The 19,141-nt window shown below is 41.8% G+C and overlaps 1 protein-coding gene across 1 annotated transcript in view; it reads left to right on the forward strand.

Annotated features, from left to right (window-relative positions):
• The window catches only part of LOC132076402 (rho GTPase-activating protein 22-like), a 37,661-nt gene extending 18,830 nt beyond the window's left edge, over window positions 1-18,831 (forward strand). The window contains exons 3-4 of the mRNA XM_059477457.1: window positions 1,023-1,110; window positions 17,287-18,831. Coding sequence (XP_059333440.1) covers window positions 1,023-1,110; window positions 17,287-17,327 — 129 coding nt within the window. The 3' untranslated portion in view covers window positions 17,328-18,831. The remainder of the gene's footprint in view (window positions 1-1,022; window positions 1,111-17,286) is intronic.
• Window positions 18,832-19,141: the final 310 nt, after the last annotated feature.

A 19,141-nucleotide genomic window follows, 5' to 3' on the forward strand; every position in this document is an offset into this window, starting at 1 on the left:
ATAACTAGAATTTGTTTTGATTACCAATATTATGATGGTCCAGTGTGTCTTGGATTTGGTTGTTGCCAGATCGGTAAACATGCATAGCTACATTCTCATCAACCACAGATAGGTGTGAAAAACCTGACTGAAACAACTTTCTTCATTTTCTGTTCATCAAGAAAAGATGTTCTGGACCCTGTCTGCATTCCAGGGCAGTTCAGTGCAGGAGTGGGAACTGCTTATTACCTTCTTCATGGCTTAACTCTTGAGAGTCCCAGAGTCTGTCTCATTGTGCATAAGTCCTGAAGAATGTTAGCTGGAAACCCATTAAAATATCAGAGATTAAATGCTTGTTTCACTCAGGTTACTGGAGAAGAGCTTCTTGTGATGTCTCTTTCAGTTTTTCCATAGATGAAGCGGATTTTGTTCACTTTGAAGATACTATGTCACCAGCTATGCAGAGTTCCCAAACTGGAATATATTGTGTTAATTATGCTTGGGCTCAAAGTGGAAATGAAGCTGAACACTGGCAGCATTTGAACTTGGGAAGGGGCTCAGGTTTTTTCTAGGGAAGCTAGAGTCTTTTGGAATAAAAAGTTGTCCATTGTCTTTCAAACCTGAATTAGCTGCTTTCTTCAAATATTTCCCTGGGAACTTCTGTGTACTGAGCATCTCCGGAAAATCAGCCACTTTATTCAAATGCATGCTGCAACCAGAAATTCAGGGGTTCAGAAGAGTAGGTGTAATGTGAGATGAAACTCTTGCAAGGGATAATTAGGTGTGGAAACCAAGGAGAATCATTTCTGCATGCTCAGAATTGTGTTATTCCACAGGAAACAGCCTTAACCAGCAGTGTCCAGTGTGACAGAAAGGAGAATGAAGCAGGTGGATGACCAGCTCAATTATTTTCTTGCTCAAATCTGTGGAAAGGTGTTGGGCTCAGTAGATGAGCTGGACTTGAGTTTACTATGCATTTTATCATCTTTTCCTTACCCTTTTAGTGGCCTTTCCCTTTCCACTAACATTTGTGTCCATTACAGGGTTTGATACTACTACAAGGCAGTCAGGTGAACGAGCTGCCACCTAATCCTGACGAACCAGGGAAACATCTGTTTGAAATTACTCCAGGTATGCCAGCACTTTTTGTGCTTTCATTACAACATCACATCACTCCCATCAGTTGTCACTAATGGTAATTGAGTTGTATTGATCCCTCCTGAATGTTCTGATAGACTGGCAAGATTATCCAGTGAGACTGAGAAAAGGGACTTGACGACATGGTGTTCTTTGTTCTGGATATAAGTGCTGCTATGGTGCCTCAGTAGTTGAAATGCATCATGATCCTTGACTTTCCTGTTTGGAGAGGCTCTTTGCTTGGAGCATTGTGTGGTCGCTGTGGATGCATTCTTCTGGTTGTTGCAGGAGAAACAGGCACAGAACTTAGGGAAAAGTGGTATCTGGATGCAATTTCTTTCATGTATACTAATTATTTTGGGAAGTGGATGGGAGGGCAGACAAAAAGCTTCAAAACACTTCCCTTTGGATAAAAGGTTTAAGAAAATAAATGGCCTAGCATGGAAGTGCTGTTGAAGTTTTTTCAGGTAGAAAATCTAATGATCTGTCACTGTAGTATTAATGTAAAACTTTTGCAGTCATTTTAGCTCCGATACAAATGCTTTCTGGGTACAGAGTTGGTATTTCCAGGATAGATTTATAACTAAGTTCCCTATTGCAGAAGCAAATTGGTTCAGTTCTGATTGTATTTGGGAGTATTTGTATTGTATTTGTGTTCCAACCCTGCACATAAGTTGTCTGCAAAATGAAGATGTTTTCCCTAACTTATGCAGCTAAATCCCGTTTGTAACAAACTTAGTTGCTACATGGATAGTAAATATTGAAAACCACCATAAATAGCCAGTCAATACAGAATGTGATTGACACAGACATCACTGGAGAATGTGGCCCGAAGAGTTGCCCATTTTGTTCACAGTACATTTATTCTGTGCTGGTTTTGGCATTAATGCCTTTTCTTTTTTTCATGTGTTCTGAAATGACCGTGTTCTGCGTGGCTGCCAGCCTGCAGAACACCCACGTAGTGAACAGCTCTGAAACAGATGCCAGATAGGAAGGGCAGCACAAATCATCTTGCAGTACCCAGATCTCTATTTCCCATCACTGCCCATCTTTCCCTGTGTTGAATGTATAGCCATGATCACATTTCTGTCTAATTGTGTTTCATATATCCCACTATAAGCTGGGATTCTACAGTTTCTATAGCAATGGTAAGATATTTTTTTAAATCTGTCATAGCTAAGTTGGGGATGTTGTGAACACAGGTATATTCAATAGCTCTAAGTATAGATTAGGGTTTTACTGTGCTAGTAAGCATCAGAGCTTTAACCAACAAAATTAAGAATGGAGTGGAACATTCCTAAAGTGTACCTATACCTGATACGAGTTTATCTGGCAAAGAGAAGAGGCTGAGATCTGAGAAATTTCCAAAGGGTTCCAAAGTCTGTGGTACCAGTTATCTCCAAAACCCTATTTTGTGATTGATGGCTAAGGCACTCAGTGTCCTTGTTGTGCAGCTGTTGCTGTGATCTTGCCACCTTTCCTGTGCTGCAGGCTGTGTTAAGTTTGGCTGTGAGAGCTGTTCCCTCAGAGGGCAGGGAGTGGAGTAACAGCATGTCCTGTGCTGTAACAGAGCCTGTATTGATTTTCTGCTGAGTAACAAGAACTAATGATGGGCATTGTGTATTATTCATGTTTCATCAAGTTCATTTCTAAGCTGTATCGGGCGGCTGGGAGAAGGGTTAACTAGGGACACGAGAGGCTGCAGAACAGTTCTACAGTCAAACCAGGGTTAGATCTGGTGACAGGACTTCCTGAAATATATTCTCTATATTCCTTTCTGGGGAAACTGTGTAAATTTCTGGACCCTTTTGAATCCATTCATGCTTCCCTTCATCATAGAAGTTCAGAGTGGAATGGTGGGGTAAGCTGTGGGTGGAAGTGGCTCTCATACTCCAGTGCACATTAGCAGGCGGTGGGGGATGTTTTTGTAAAGTTATGAGGGTAGTATGAGGTCAGGTGCAAATGTTGTACCATTTGGGGTAATCATTCCACAGCAGCTGGTATTTATGGATGAAATTATCTCTGTTGTTTGGGAGAGGAGTCCAAATCTGGCAACAGAAACAGCATCTGCTGTTGCCAGAGGCAACAGAATACTCAGTGCTCACCTGAGGTTACAGTGCATTTTGGAGTGGTGTAATGCAGCTTGTAAGAAGCCACAGGGATTAAGCTCAGAGAAAGTCTTAAGGAATGTTGATGACTTAAATGCTTCTGAAGTCTCACCTTTTAGGAAACAATGTCTTAATGTCTTGTGGCAAGGGGTTTTCATTCCCCAGTCTTTGCAGCACTATGAGATGCTCAAGTTCTTCTGCAGACAGAGAATTTCCTGATACATTAAGGTTTTTAGAATCAAGAAGGGGAGTGGTAAAAAGTTTCAGAAGTTAGGAGGTACTCATGACACACATTTTGATGTCCCTTATCACTGATGATAGTTAGTTCCTGCTTCTTGCCATGGTGCTTTTTGCCAAGGTGAACAGTGGCAGATCTTAGCTGAGACTTTGTGAGAATGAGAGTGCAGTTTTGTAATGAATTTAATATTTTTATTGGAAACAGCTGCTGAAGGGGTTGATCTTGTTTCCATATATTTAATCATATCTTTCATTTCAGCTCTTATGACTGAAAGAAGTTCTCAAACCAGTTTGACTTCAGGTCAATCCAACTAAGGTGGTGAAAACTGCACTTTCAGGTTGTTTTCTGTGCTCCAGTTGAGTTAGCAACAGCCCTCTCTGGTGAAGCAGTTCATTCCTCTTCATAGTTGTTACCTTGGTCTTTTTGCAGACTTAGCCAGAGCAAGGGTCACTGCCTATACATGATTTACATGTCAAAGGTTATTTTCAAAACTTTAGAAGTCAGTTCTCTATGGTGTGTTCTTTCAGTTAGTTATAAAGACTGAATTCACTATAGGCAACTTGCCTTTACAAAAGGAACTTGCATGGAATACTGAATCCTTCAAAGATGGATTAGTGGTTGCATTATGCCAGAAGTTAGGCTGGGGCAAAATAAAATGCCTCATGCAGAAACTTTGTGCAGGGCTTCTGCAGAAGCTACTTCATGGCCTTGGCTGCAGAAGAAGAAGGAAAATCAAGAAAGGCAGAATAAGAAGGTAGGAGTCCTAATTCTTACAGGAACAGTAATTGTTGTCTATTTGTTCTGTAGGGGTCCATTTGTGTTGTTACAGTATCTGACAGAGAAGTTGGAGTGGCAGCTTGTTTGTCTTGTACCAGTAGGTGGAACAGTGCCCACAGAGCAGTCTGATCTGTGGTACACTGCTGCATCCCAGGTGATCAACACCAATTAAGCTATTTTTGTGGCCTTTTAATCTCAGTTCCTGTTGAGATGCTGTGTAATTAAAATACCAGGAGGAGAAATTAGAAATTCATACATTGAAAATCATTCTGTGTTCTCTATTATTCAATGCAAATTGCAATTCCAATTAACAGCAGGATCCTGAGTTTGCCATTGGTAATTAAGTTTTCTCCTGAAGTCTACAGCTGAAAACTGACTGTGCATATCTAAATATGCAATGATGTTGATATTTGAGAGGTATGTTTAGATTCCTGTAATTTGGCATCCACCATATTGACTAGGGAATGGCAGCAAAATAAAGTAATTTTGGGTCCTACAAGGAAGTTTAAGACAGAGTAGTTGCAGCAGTGCATTCTGGAAACACTCAGCAAGAGAGAGCTGTGGATGTTACCATGTCCATGGCATTGCATTGGCCTGGACAAGAAGATTGGAGGTGTTGGTTTTGCAGTGGAGGGCCCTGTCAGATCTGTTTTTATTACTTGTAGATGTCTGGAGCATAGCTGAGAGCATGCAGTTGTATGTCATTAAAAAACCTGCCTCTTGGAACATAATATAGACTTTTCCATTTATTGAGGGGTGAGAAACAATAAGGGCTTTTTCTAAATTTTCTTTTCAAAGGAGTGCCCAGAATGATAAAATTGTATGCTTTCTTTGCAGTCATAGTCTGGTAACAGGTTTTTATTATTACATTTTATCTTGGGTTGAGACCTTTAAGGTAATAAGGTTTTAACACTCAGATGATGATGGATACATCTGCTTGCCTTTTCTCAGCTGCTGTGTCTTTTTATGCTCAAGTGCAGTTTGAGTTTGCTAGGAAGTGTGCGTGCTGAGTTTCTGTGCCTGGGGAGTGCTGGCGCGTTGCTCTCTGTTCTGCTTGCTCCGTCTCTCCTGAGCACTAGATGGTGCTGCTTCTTTCCAGCTTCTGCTCTCGCTGTCGGTGATGGCAATGCCGTGAAGCCCTGGAGCGACTTCATCCTCTCAGAGGAAACTGGCTACTCTGTTTTGTTCATTCGTGTCTCCTCCAAGCAAACCAGCGAGCAGGGGTTCCCTAACGACGTCTTTGCCCAGCCTGTGAAGCCAATGTTGCGCTCTGTAGGCAGAATGCAGTATTGAATACGTTCCTGCACGTTTGCTCAGTTGGTTAGAGCGTGGTGCTAATGATGCCAAGGTTGTGGGCTTGATGCCCATATGGATCATTGATGTAAAAGCTGGGCTTGTGATCCTTGTGAGTCTCTCCCAACCCAGAATATTCTGTGATTCTGTAGTATTCTGTACTGAACACACTCCATGTATTCACAATGTACAGCTGCTGTCTCAGATGCCAAAATCAACAGTCTTTGAAAACATTCAAGTTCATATTGTTTACCCATTTCAATCTTGTTTTGGTCTTAAAATTGTAATATAAGAGCAGAACATGTTCTGTATAGACACTGTGGGGAAGCCACTTGGGTGTAGGTCTCCACTGTTTCAGGTTAACCTACTGAGCCAGTGTTTATGGGCTATTTAATGGCATCTGTCTGACTGTTTTCCTCTTTCCCCCATCCTGAGCCTGCTAAACTTATTTTTCAAAATATGTCTTTCCAAAATTTTGCAATTTTAATGCATTGGCATTTTCCAAAAGATATTAACTGCCTTGTGTGGGATTACTCCTTTCTTAATTCTACTGAGATTCTTTTATTGAACTGAAAAAATAGCTTTCATGGCCTGCTCAGACCTTAATAACTTCCTTTTGCTCAACAGAAGTATCAATCAGCTGACAGTATTTCTAGGCTTGCTTTACTAATGGATGTAAGTTGATGAACTGGTAGTTGAGTAATTAATGGAGCATCTCATTTCCTTTGTGCAGATAAATGCTAGCAGCTCAAATCTCCTGTAAGCAAGGCTTCTCTTCTTACTGATATTCTGACCTGTACTTTCCCTGAATGCTTGACTCTATCATGTCACTGAATTCTTATGAAAAGAGAATGTGGAAAAAAAAGAAAAGAGGACTGAACTTTGCTCTCAATTCATGTAACCTTATTGATTTCAGTAAGTGTTTTGTTCAGTCCAGTTCTGTATCCCTACAGCTTGACCAGTCCTCTTCTACTTGCTTAGGGTGATGACTCACTGCAGGTGAAGGTCTTGGGGCTGTATCCAGAGTTTTGGGCAGAAAGGTTATTGGGCTCCTCTTTTCCCCTGAGGCTGATGAGGCTCCTTGATAGTTAAGAATGTTTTGGCTCGCCTTAAGTTATCAATTTAAAACATCTTGAAGGGCATCAGGAGGCACCTGCAGCCTGTAAATTGCCTTTTGCTTTGTTTTCTTTTTTCCCGTAGCATATGCAATGCCCAAGGCTTATGTTTGCATTTGGCAGGTAATGACCCTGCTTCATGAAATAAACAAGATCCTGCCTTTGTTTTATTAGAAGTGTTTGATCTACTTCAACTTGTACTGCCTCCATCCCCCAGTGCTCTGGGGCCATGGGCAGCTGAAAGTAGGACTGGAAATGGGCTGCAATAGCATACCTGTGTTCTGCTGTCCTGGGATTTGTGTTCCAGGAGAAGTTGTGCATTTGATCCCTGATCAGTAGCACCTAGCTGTCTTTAATGCACGTGCTGGCTTTAAAGAAGAATGATGGTTTTTAAAACTTCAATTGCAGTCTCATAAGGCCTGCTGTGAAAGGAGCATGAGACTTAAGAAGTTTCATGAATAGGGTTTTCTGCTAGTGCAGATCATTAAAATGTAACCTCTGACTGGGTTTGAGCCCTGAGAGACAAATATAGCATGTTATATAGGTTGCCCTTTGGGTATAGAAATATGGCTTTGTAGTGTGATGACACATTGTAGTGGAAATGTGCAAGGCATCATTTGATCTCCTCAGGTTGATTTTTCAGTGCAAATTAGGTAAGATTTTGAATACTTCCTGCTGAGACTTTCCATAGTGAGTTCTGCTATTGAATATTCTACCTTGAGGATAATCTACTAAGTCCTAAGGCATGTGTAGTTAATAGAGGGATTTTTTTTTTTTTTAAGTATTCTGGTGCAAGTACAGCTTTGTTACATAGAGATTTGCTTATCAAACTGTCAGCATGATCAGTTATGTAGCATCATCTCTATATTTCTTGCTAGTTTGTCAGAAATCAAGTCTTCAGTGACATTTTACAGCTTGTGTGCTCTGTTGCTGCTGTTATGGGTTTTGTTCAGCCCCAGAAAGAGCTGTGCTCCCATTTGCAATAACAATGGATTAATTCTCCACAAGATTTATGCAATGTCTGGGATCTCTGAGGCCAATAAAGTACTCTATTAGGTTAGCATGATGAAGTAAAATAAGATACATGATATATGGCCATGTTACAGCACACATTAAATTCTAACAGAAGTGAAATAAAGACAGGAGGAAAAGGCCTCAAGCTGTGCCAGGGGAGGTTCAGGGCAGACATTAGGAAGAATTTATTCACTGAAAGTCTTGTCATGCCTTGGAACAGGCTGCACAGGGAAATGGTGAAGTCACTGTCCCTTTTCTTCACAGTGTTGAAGAAAAGAGTGGATATGGCATTTAATGCCATGGTTTAGTTGATATTGTGATGTTCAGTCAAAGGCTGGACTCAGTCTTGGAGGTCTTTTCCAACCCTAATGATTCTGTGATTCTGTTCTTTGACACTGGCAATCCTGTAGGGCAGCACCACTCACCCTTTGGAGTCACCTGTTAGCACCGCACCTTAACTGCTCAGTAGGATACACTGACTTGGAAATACCATGTGGAAGTCATTCTGGGAGGAAAAGGTAAGAGAACTAAAACACAGGTCCTTCTTATGAGGCCCACAAAAGGTGTGGGGGGAAAGGGAGGTGCAGCTGATAGTGTGCTGATCCAGGATCCAAAAGACAAAACTGAGAAACTGCTATCTGGGGTGTTTATGAATACACCAGCACCAGTTTGAAGTGGCACCTAGCCCAGTGTCAAACAGCTGTGAGAGAGGGTTCACAGGCAAAACCCCCTCTGTATTTGTCTGAAATGGCTTAGGGAAAATTAGTGTGCTGTCAGTGAGAACTTGTTTGCCCTGGGCTTTTTGAACTTCATAGGGAGGAGGAAATATGACAAGGATGTATTGCCTATGGGGTAGCATACCTTATACCCAGCTTAAGAAGCTGCAGGGGGCTTTGTTTGTTTGTTTGGTATTTGTTGTGGTTTGGGGTTTTTTTGGGGGGGGATGTTTGTTTTTTATAGTCCAGATATTTTTGATCAAGGTCAGACCTCTATGCCATTAGCTTTAATTTCTGCAGCCAGTGAAGAGTTGTCTCTCTGTGAGCCAAAGCAGTGCAAAAGCTTGCATACATTAATAGCAGGCTGTCTGCTCTGTGTACACTGGGATCTGTTAGGAAAGGGCTCCCTTTAGCAGCTTTGAGTGCTGAGGGCAGCGAGATGCCTTCAGGTATTTGCAGTAAAGCTGCTTCTTACAATCTGTGTGCTTAGCTGCTCTTCCCCTTTGGGCTCTGAGCTGGTGTGAGCTGTGAAAGAGCAGCTGTGGGTCCATGGCAGTGCCAGGCAGGAATTGCTGATACCAGCCAGTGTGCCTACCTGCTGCCCTTCTGCTGCCAAAAATGGAACAGGAACAGTGGCAGCTCTGCCACAACCAGCTGCAAAAGGGGACTTTGTCCATCTGTAAGGCTTGACTGTTTGGGATTTGTTTGGTGTTCCCTCAGCACTTCAATGCCAGAGGCCCCAGAGCTTGCTGATGCCCTCAAAGCAAAAACCTGGGGAGGTACTCAAGCATAGTGTGGCTAAAGCTGTATTGGAATTTCCAACCAAACTTTCTTCATTTGTTGATGCCTGCACCTAAAATTCTTTAATTTTTTGCGTTCATCAGAATTCAGGGAATTCTGTTTTGCACTTCACAAGTGCTTTAGACTGCAGAGTCGTTATTTGAAAGAAAAAGCAAAGCAGGTGGACACCTACAAGTCTCCTAAAATATGGCCATTTTCATATTCCATTTGATATGAAAAAATGTCCTAATGCCAGTGAAAATTATTGTCATGGGAGTGTCAGATGGTATGACTGAATTTCTCTTGGAATTGCTGTGATTGGATGGAGAAGAGAAAGAAATGGATTTAGTCAAATCAGAAGAACTTGTTATAAACTTGGTGTCTTTTGACTCTTTCTGGACTAGAACTTCTTTAATAGGACAAGGCTAGATGTTTTGAAATGTTATTCCTGACGGAACAGGTGACTTTTGATCCTTTCTTTTTTTTTTTTTATTTTTTTAAGCCTGTGAGCCTTTTCTTAACAGATCTGTGCTCCATTGTAAATTTAGCCTAACCTGGTTAACAGGAATGCATTTTAGGTCACTTGGGGCATGGCAACCTGTAATACAAAATGTGTACTTTCATGAAGTCTCTCGTACAGTCTGGTGATATATCTGCATTGAACTTGTGTTTTCTGTGCTAATGTCTTCTGTGAAGAACAGATGAACTATAAATTGTTCCTTTAAACCATGAAGGTCTAATTCTTCTCTCAGCAGATTATTTTTCAGAGTCTTAGGAGCCTGGAGAACTGCAGTTTTCAAAAACATTTCCTTTGCAGTTTATATTAAACATACTAGAAGTGTGTATTTGGAGAGCAGGGGATGATCAAGACTGGGGTTTGAAAGGGTGAGGATGGTTTACATTGCTCTGCTGTCACAGGAAAAAGCCTTAGGGGAGGTAGCATGTCACTTTTTAAATAAATACTAGGCTAGAAAATTCACTTTGTAGTTTCAGGCTATTATAAGAAATGTAGTGGGTTTTTACGGGGGTTAGAGTATTTAGATATATATGAACTAAGACTGGTTTTAATGTACTCTTCTACCTCTGTTACTACACTGCCAGAATAGTCTCTTCTTTCTTCTGAGTCCAGTGGCTATTTGGAAATGTGTGGAAAGTCAGAGTGTTTCCACTGTGGCCTGGCAAGCCACTTCTTGCTTCACCATGTACTTTGGAAATCCTGGAAATATTCCATCCTGAATCTGACTTAGAAAGTAAACTTTGCATTTTATGAAGGCTTTAACTTTTGAAGAGGAAGTCTATAATTTCCCTGGTTTACAGATTATTTGATATGGAGATCATCATAGTATAAATAATTTTGCAGATCAGGCAAAACAAGCTTTTATTGGCCAAGCCTGAAAATTCTAACACATTCTTCTGAATTTTGAGCATGGGTGTTAGTATAAATTGTGAGCTTTCCATGAGTGCATGTTTGCTACCGGCTGGCTTAGGTCCATTCTCTATGAAGCCCAGCTCACCTGTTTAATAGTAAATGATGCAAGGTGGTGTTAACTTTTGTGTTCTTCAGATGAGTTGTTGCTTCTTGGGGAGGAGGGGATGGTGAGGAAAATCTCCAAAGCTATGTAATCATGGTCTTATGTCTAAAAAAGCTTCCAAAATAAATGCTTGCCCAGTTCTAGTGATGTAACTGATATAGATGGGAATCACAAAAGCCATTTGTTTCCTAGTAAAGGAATGATTGATAAACACCTTCCGCCACTAATACTCTGTCATGTCTGCAATGAATCATTGAACTAGAATAACCTATTTCTCTGCCATCCTGCAATTTTTAAAAACTTACTTGGTTAGAGTATTTTTTCCCACAGAATATAAGTGATTGGCTTAACTAAAACTAAAATCTTTACCTCTGGCTTCCAGATGTTTAGCATTGTCCAGAAATATAAAAGTTCATTTTTCACACAGCAGTATTTAGCAGCTGGCTTTCCTTTTCAGTGGCAGAGAATACACTGAATATACACTGTACACATACAATATACACTTAAGAAATACACTGCTGTATTTCTTAAGAAATGAGAGGGAATATAAACTTTAAATCAAGAATTTCAGATGGTGGAACCAAGAGCTATGGCTGAGAAAAAAAAAAAAAGTGCAAAGTAGATGCGTTATTCAAAAAATCTTAGGGCACTCAGTCTGCTCCAGTTCATTTTACAGGGAACTGCTAAGTCCTTGGAGTTTTTGAAAGATCAGCATAATGTTTTAGCATTTGAAATCCAAATTTAGACATTGAACTCTGAGCTCCTGATTTTGTAAACCCTAGTCTAAAGTTGGTGTTTGCTTGGTGGTGTCTTAAGGAGAAGACGTGCATGGTTAAATCAAAAGGTAAGACAAATTTTTGTCAGTTTTCTAAATATTTTGCAAAAATAAGTAGAGTTTAAAACTGCAGTGTTTCAGTAATAGAAATGAAAAAAACAAAAAAAATTGTTTAAATGCTTTGTTGAAGCTGTCAGGTTGATTGTCTGAACTAAGTACGTGTGCCAAACCCCTCATCAGCCTCACCTGTCCATGTGAAGTGATATTCGTAATAGTCCTACATCTTCTAAAAAAAATCAAATTTCAGTATCTTGTAGGCAGTCTGGGAGTTCCTCTGACATACAGCATCCACCTTTCCATGGAGCTGACTTGGGTGCCAGGCTGGAAAGCTGGAGAGGAGGGTGCTTCCTCCATCCCTGTTATCTATCTGCCGCTGCTCTGGCAGTGCCCTTAGCAAACCCTGCGGCTTTTCCAGGGCTTGGAAAGCTCCTCCCTGCTGGGAGCTGCCTGGAGCTTCTTTAAAACCAAACGGATAAGTGCTGCCAGGAGATGGTCCAGCCCCTCAAGCAGGTGGTGCCCGTGCCTCTTCCCTGAGATCAGATCACCCTCTAGCCAAGAGGAAAGGGAAGTCTCTGCTGCTGTACAAGGCAAGGGAGCGCTCTGCACAAGAGATGGATTTCCAAGCAGCTGTCAGCTATTGGCACTCTGAGTTTAGAGGCTCAACAAAACAACTGACATGAATTCTCACACATCTATCCAAGAGGAACAAGTTGGTACCAGCAAAGCCAGAATACTGGATTTCCTTCAGTTCTCTTGCAGGAATATCTTGAACTTCCTCTAGTGTGTTTGGCAGCGGTGGGAAAGCTTTCCTGCCCTGTCTGCCTTCTATCCTGTGTGGGATTTGGTTTTGTTTTGTGCTAACTAATGAATGCTCATACTCTGGGATTGCTCAAGTGTGCAGTTAACAGCTGAATACTCTGCAGAAGGACCTCTCTGTAGAACATTATTGTAGTTTTTTGTTTTCTTCTTTTTTTTCTTTTTAATGATGGGAGACCTGGTAGACATCTACCCTTTAGGTCATTCATTTTCTCTCCTGGAAGTCCATTCTGAAGAACTTTAGCTCAAGCTCAAAAGGCTGAAATATGTAATAGGAGCTGGAGCTGCATATCAGTTCTTGGGCTCAGGCTGTTTCTGGTATTTTAACTGTATTGAAAGATGTATCTCCTTGTTATCTCCCCCACCCCCAAACCTTTATTTGTGTAGCTTTCTCCCCTCCCACCCGAACTAATTTTTGTGCATTGCATACTGCTATCAAAGAGTGTATTCTTCTGCAGTGTCCAGCCTGGAAAAGACTTTATCATTCAGTCACTTGCTTGTGACATCCAACTCTTTAGCTTGACCCAAGCTTTGCAAAGGCAGCCAGTTTGCCTGTGAGTTGGTGTATGAAACAAACTGTGTCTCTGCTGCAGTGCTCAGGGCATTGCTGCACCTGGGCACTGGGGCTTCAATAAGCAGGGTCGCTGCTGGAGTGAAGTGCTGCAGGGTCTAGGGAACAAGCACGGAGTGATCAGAGAGCCAGCAAACATCTGTTCTAGGGATGTTGCTCTTTTCTTATCCCAAAACAAAAAGCTTATCTTGTTTTTGTGGCTGGTGACTCAGTTAGGTTAATGCAATTAAAAGTGAGCATATAAACGAGCCCTCTGAATATTGCTAGAGCAGCACTGACCTTTGCAAGAATGCAAAGTCCCTGTAACACTCAGTATCTCTGTGGAGACTCAGATATATGGTGTTTACTCTTGTGGGGGATATACCATATGACCCTGTCCTGTCGTGAGGGAGTTTTGCAAGAGGTGAAATAGTCTATCTGGTATCTTTCTATGCACACTGAAGATTTGTGCAGGGTGTCTGTTGCCCTCTGGCCATCTGAGAGCCTCTCGCACAAAGCAGGCTCCGGTGGCTCTCACCCTTCAAAGGGTGACTGTAATTAATAAGCCAGCGCGGTTTAAGGGACAGGGAGCCGTGAAGCGCCGAGTTCTGCCTCGAGGCCGGCTGGAAACAGGGGCGGCAAAGGCGGGGAGCTCCAGGGCACCGACCTGCCGCTGTCCCTGCGTAGTCCCGGCTGCCCGCCCCGCTGCCAGGGATGCTGGAGGCGGCCCCGCCTGGCCGGGAGCGGGCTGGCCGGGGCCAAGAGGGACGCTGCCACCTGCCATGGGGCTGTGCTCCTGCAAAGGCTGCCGTGAGGAGCCCAGAGGTAACTGACTCCCCCGGGATGTGGCGGGACAGCTCTCCTTCCCCGTGCGTGTGTGCCGGCGGTGTGCGCGCATCGCCGGGAGAGCGGCTCGGGAGCGGCCGGGCTCGGGCTCCGCCTGCGGGACCGGCACCGCCGAACCGGGCCGGCCGCCCTCCGCGGGCAGCGCTCCTCCGCGTCCAGCCCTCGGGAGCTGCCGCCGCTTCTTCTGTGCTTCAGCAAAACTAGGCAAACTAACCCTTAAAAACTGTCTCGATGTGGTCTTGTGCTTTAAACACAATCCTTGGCTCTTCTTCTTCTCTGCTAACAAGTAAATTTTGATGGGAGGGAAACTGGTTGATTCTTTTCGGAAAGGCTGTTAACGTGGCAATAGCATAAGCTGACAGTCTTTCCTCATCTTTTCTGTGTAGTGGAGGACTTGGATGTTTTCTGGAGGGTCGAGCTCCCAGTAGAAGAAGCTCCTTTAGGAGGCAGTGTCTCCAACGCACTTAATTCTCCTGTGGATTTTCAGTTACTTCCAGGGTGGCTCCTGCATGGGTTTGTGTTGGGACCAGCCTCTGACATTCTGTCTGTTTTGGGAAAAGTTTGTAGTTGATATTCAGGGGCTCTAAGAATAGATGGTGTGTGAGCCCAGAGAAAAGTGTAGCTTTCTTCAGTAGAAAGCAGTCTCATAAGAATAGTGCTCAAAAATGTTACTGTGCTTGGAGTCTGTAGAATAAATGCTTGACTGTTTTGACTTTTTGACAGCTGAAAATACTTCTCTTTTAGTAATCGAAATCCTCTGAAGTTGGATTCTGGAGAAAATAGGGGGGAAATTTATTCCTGTGCAAAACTTTGGAAGAAACACCCTTAATAGTTGCTATGCTGGAAATATGATTCAGATAATGTTAGGAATTTAGCACACATGCTCTAGTTTTGAGACAAAGGGAAAAGTAAACACATTGGTGGAAATTCAGTGAGTATGGGGCTGCTGTCTTCATCACTGCTGCATCAGGTTAAAGTTTACAAGCGAAGGTAAGCTTCATAAAGCTAAAAGTGGCAGTCTAAAAGCTAACGGAAAAGTGTGCTGATCTAAAGTAATATCAGTAACTGTCAGTTATACCAGAAGCATAAACACTGAAATAAATTTCCCTGTCAGGAGTAGAGAATACCAGGTAAAGCTATATCTATTCTTTCAATTATTATTGAGTTGACTATGCCCGGATTGTCAGTGTGGCACCCGGTGAACGGATGTGAATTTCCCCCCAAAGACAGGATGAGGAGAAAAGATTTGAGCAAATACCCCTGAATTTTGTATTGGGAATATTGTAGGATTTTCCATATGCATCAGGTTTTAATCTGTTGAGGAAGGAGAGGCTTAGGTTGGGTGTTATCAAGAAACATTTGTCCTCATTCTGGCATGAATCCAGTCACCTCATTCACTTGAGTGAAATTGTATTTATCTTTTTTGGGTAGAGCTTCTACAAACAATGGGTGTTTCAGCTAGCATATTGCATTCAGGCTTGAAAGAATACAGTATGTTTGTGTCAAAATTGCAAATTTGTGTAAACCTGCAGACAGCAGTGACGCCACACCATTCTCTGAGAGCTGCTACAGTTGAGATACATATTTGTGTAAAATTGTACTTCACTTGTGTAACACTATCAAGTATGTAACACTAATAAATATTTTGGGGTCTTCTTTCAAGGCTAGCCCGTAAAAGGTTCTGCAGGATTGTTTTATCTTTTATTTGGAAAATATACCTAAAGTAATTCCTGTCTAACAAAATAAATCTATCTCTTAGTTTACTCTCATAATTCGTGTAGCAGGCTGAAGACTGCGCAAGGATTGTGTGCATGGAACTTAACCAGTCTCAAGTTTAATACAACTTTCCTGTTGATACTAATATGATTGGTGAGGTAAAAAGTCCATGCCCTGTCTTGCTGATCAGTCATTGTGAGGGAAGACCTGAAGTGCCAGGCTGTCATTTGTATTCTTAATTGGGAACCAAATTTGGCTTTGTATGATGCTGCTGAAATTCACTTGTTCCTTGGTGTTTGGCATGGGTCCCTTTAAAGCAGTAAGATTATTTTCCAGTGCTTTTCAGATGTCTCTAAATTTGTAAACTATGTAGAGAAGCCACTGATTTAGATTGCCCCTGCTGCTTTGCTTTTTTGGCTTTAAGGAATGGTTTAGGGACGCGGTGCACTGGCCTTTTGATCATGAGCTTCAGCAAGTCCTGCTTTGCTGTGAAAATGCTTTCAGCAGATGTGGGAGGGGGACCTGGGTACTGATAACAATGTTTTGTGTTTTTGCATTTGCCCTATCAGCTTTTTCTGATAGCCTTTTCGCACATCAGACACAGATAGGGCTAACTGATGAGTAGATTCCTACTTCTTCAAAGTTGCAGGCTAAAGTGTCTCCCTGAATGCAGTGGGTTATCTGCAGATAGCAGAGGCTTAATAAGCTTAATAAGGGGGAGAGTGTTTAAGGATATTTGCATTTGTTTAAGGCCAGAATGGAAAGCTTGAGTGGAAATCCTTCCCCACTCATCTCCCCTTCTGTCTCTGCAGTAGAATCCCCTACTGGCTGGACAGTAACAAATTCCTGGGCTGGAATACTGAATTGACCTTTACTGTCTGTTAGATTCACTTGATTGCTGTGTGCTGAAATCTTAATGTGGGAGAAGGATGTGATAGATGGTAGGAATTAGAAGTGAGCTAGAAAAAAAATCCTCCTTCCACCTCACCCTGTGGTACTGTTGGCTCCCACTAGCCCAGAACCTGAAGCTGTTGGGGGAGTGTTTGCCATGAGCTGTGGTTGATGGTTTACACTTCACTATTTCCTGAGCTTGCTTGTTTCAGTGTGATTCTATTTCTTTTCTTCGCATTTTTTATACTGTTCCCCATCAGATGTTTAAAAAAATTCTTGCACTCTAGTGTAACAAAGATTTCTGGTCGCTTTCCTGTGAGGCAATGTAACCAAGGTTGTGACTTCTGACTTTACTTGGTTTAATCTGATCATCAATCAGTCCTGCTCAGTTTAGGTCCCTTGGGGAGACCCACCTTGTGTTCACTATGAAAAAAAGTTTCAAATTGGTGCAAGGATGAAGGACAGCTCTAGTTCTCAGCCAAGTGATATTTGCCCTTTCAGTCTTGTCTGGTGTCAGCTGCCAAGGTGTGCTTTCTGTTACAATTTTGTGTTTAAGAAGTTGCAGTGTTTATATAGGACTTTTAAGACAGGGAAAAAGGGGCTCACCTGAGATGCCAAAACTCACTAGGTTTTTTGATAATGGTTGTGCTTTGTGTAAAAGGAGTAAAAGAGGAAGTCTGGAATAAGTCAGTTGCATCTCTTGAATGACCTTAATACTTTCCTGTGTAGAAGCAAAAGGAGTGAGGATTTAGGAGAAGACTATACTTTGGAAGTCTGCAATTCTTAATGCAAATGAAACCTGTTCAGTATCTTCCAGTCTGAAATACTTTAGAAATGTGGCCTTGGGTTCCATACTACTACGTCACAGCCAAGAAATTAATTCTTCTGTTTAAAAAAAAAAAAAAAAAAAAGCTAAATTGTTTCCTCTATCTTCTTGTTTCAGATTCTTTTTGCACCTCCCCAGTAACTAAATATAGCTTCTAACAGAAGTCCAGAATGAGTTCTCACTAGAAGTGCTGAGAAGATTTTAATCACAACATTTGGCTCTCCCAGGGACAGAGTGATTGGCTGTGCAGTCGTGTGAAGCACACAGGAGCACAGTTGCAGTATTTTACAGCTATAAAGTCCCCAGCATGCGTGTGAAATAAACTTGTGTGCTTATTGTGTTGCACACTTTTTTTCCTTTGAGAAACAGTTCTCTGTGATGTGAACCTGAGCACTGTAAAAACAGCCTGTGCTGGGTGGGAATGTATATTAAGTTAGGATGTGAACTCATTCATCATTTCAACAGGGTGGTCAGTTTACATTATAACTGTAGTAGCAAAAAGGACTTCAGAGGTTTCTGCATTCTGCATTTTTTTTGAAAACTGAAGACATAACAAAGGAGATAAAGGAGGAATTCACAGTCTCTTCCAAAGCATAAGATCAAGTGAATGGATTTTCTTAGTGAGTACAGCAGAGAATGCCACCTGCATGGTTCTCCAGCTGGCATTCCCTGTGTGCACCCAAATGTGCTTCCTCTCCTTTTTCCATGTGCTTATAGCTACTAAGGATGGAATTTGGAAGGCACGTTTGGGGCATGTGGGAGACTTTCATTATTTCTGCCCAAATTTTAAAAAAACCTAGAAATTTGAAAACTTGGGGGATTTGTTTTAGGAAGAAATATTATCCTGAAGTTATCTGGTCAATTATTACTTACCTAGGAAACGTCTCTGTGACTGGTTTTGTCAATGAAAGCAAGGAGCAACCTTTGACATAACACAGCAGAGCTGTTGCTATGTTAGTGGATGGAAAAGTACTATTTACCTTTATGGTCTCTACTACTTATGCTCTGAAGAGGAAAGGAATTAACTGATAGCATTTCAAAGGCTTGATCATATGTTTGGTCTCTTGTCCAATTCACCATCTGTTTTTTGATATTGCCTAGTTGCTAAGCAGAACTAATTGCAGTTCTTTTGTTGAGACACTTCATTAAAAAGACTTTTTATTTAAAACTTGTATTTCTACAGCTCTTGATTACTGTAACTTGAAAATATCAGTTTCAATTAAACAGATTTATTTCTTCCACATTATTAATAATTTAGCAGAAGTGCAAAATATTTTCTGTTGTCATTTTTATCCAAGAAAGTGTTACTTTGTGCAGTGTTGGACTATGTCCCTCAAAAATGAGCACATATGGCATATTAAGTGGAGTGGGATACAGTTTTGCAGGACAGGAAATATGGGTCCAAAACCAGAAAAGCCAAGCAGGGTATCAGTACCTGTATGTTAAACAGGGGAACTATGGAATACTGCTATGTTGGGGACAGGTGCACAGAGGTTTTTAATGTGTAACAACCACATAAGATGAGAAGCTGAAGCAGCTCTTTCCTTAGTCTGTGCCCCTTCAGTGAACTTCCACATATAGGTTAAATTGCCTGCTGTGTTTTATCTGTAGACAACTGAACTAACACCTGAAGATTTAGTAACATCTGCTGTATACATAACTCCTAGCTTGTATTTACTGTCAGCAGTCTTGTTACTTGTTGATCTGCATTCAGGCTTTCCTACTGAGAGAGCTCATAAATGCAGCATGAACCCCTGCAGTGACATTGCTTCTGCCCTCTCTTACTGCATCACTCACTCGACAGGAAAGCTTTCCAAACTGCACAAAATGGGATGAACTCTCTCTTCTACAGCTTGTTTTATAGCCTCTCTCCTCTTTTTTCCTAAATGCAGTGTTCATCTCTACATAAGGGCTTTCAGTCTGGCCTCCTACCATGGGCAGAACTTGCATTCATTGTTCTTGGGGACATCTT

Source organism: Ammospiza nelsoni, chromosome 8 (genome assembly GCF_027579445.1).
Source record: "Ammospiza nelsoni isolate bAmmNel1 chromosome 8, bAmmNel1.pri, whole genome shotgun sequence".
Lineage (NCBI taxonomy): Eukaryota > Metazoa > Chordata > Aves > Passeriformes > Passerellidae > Ammospiza > Ammospiza nelsoni.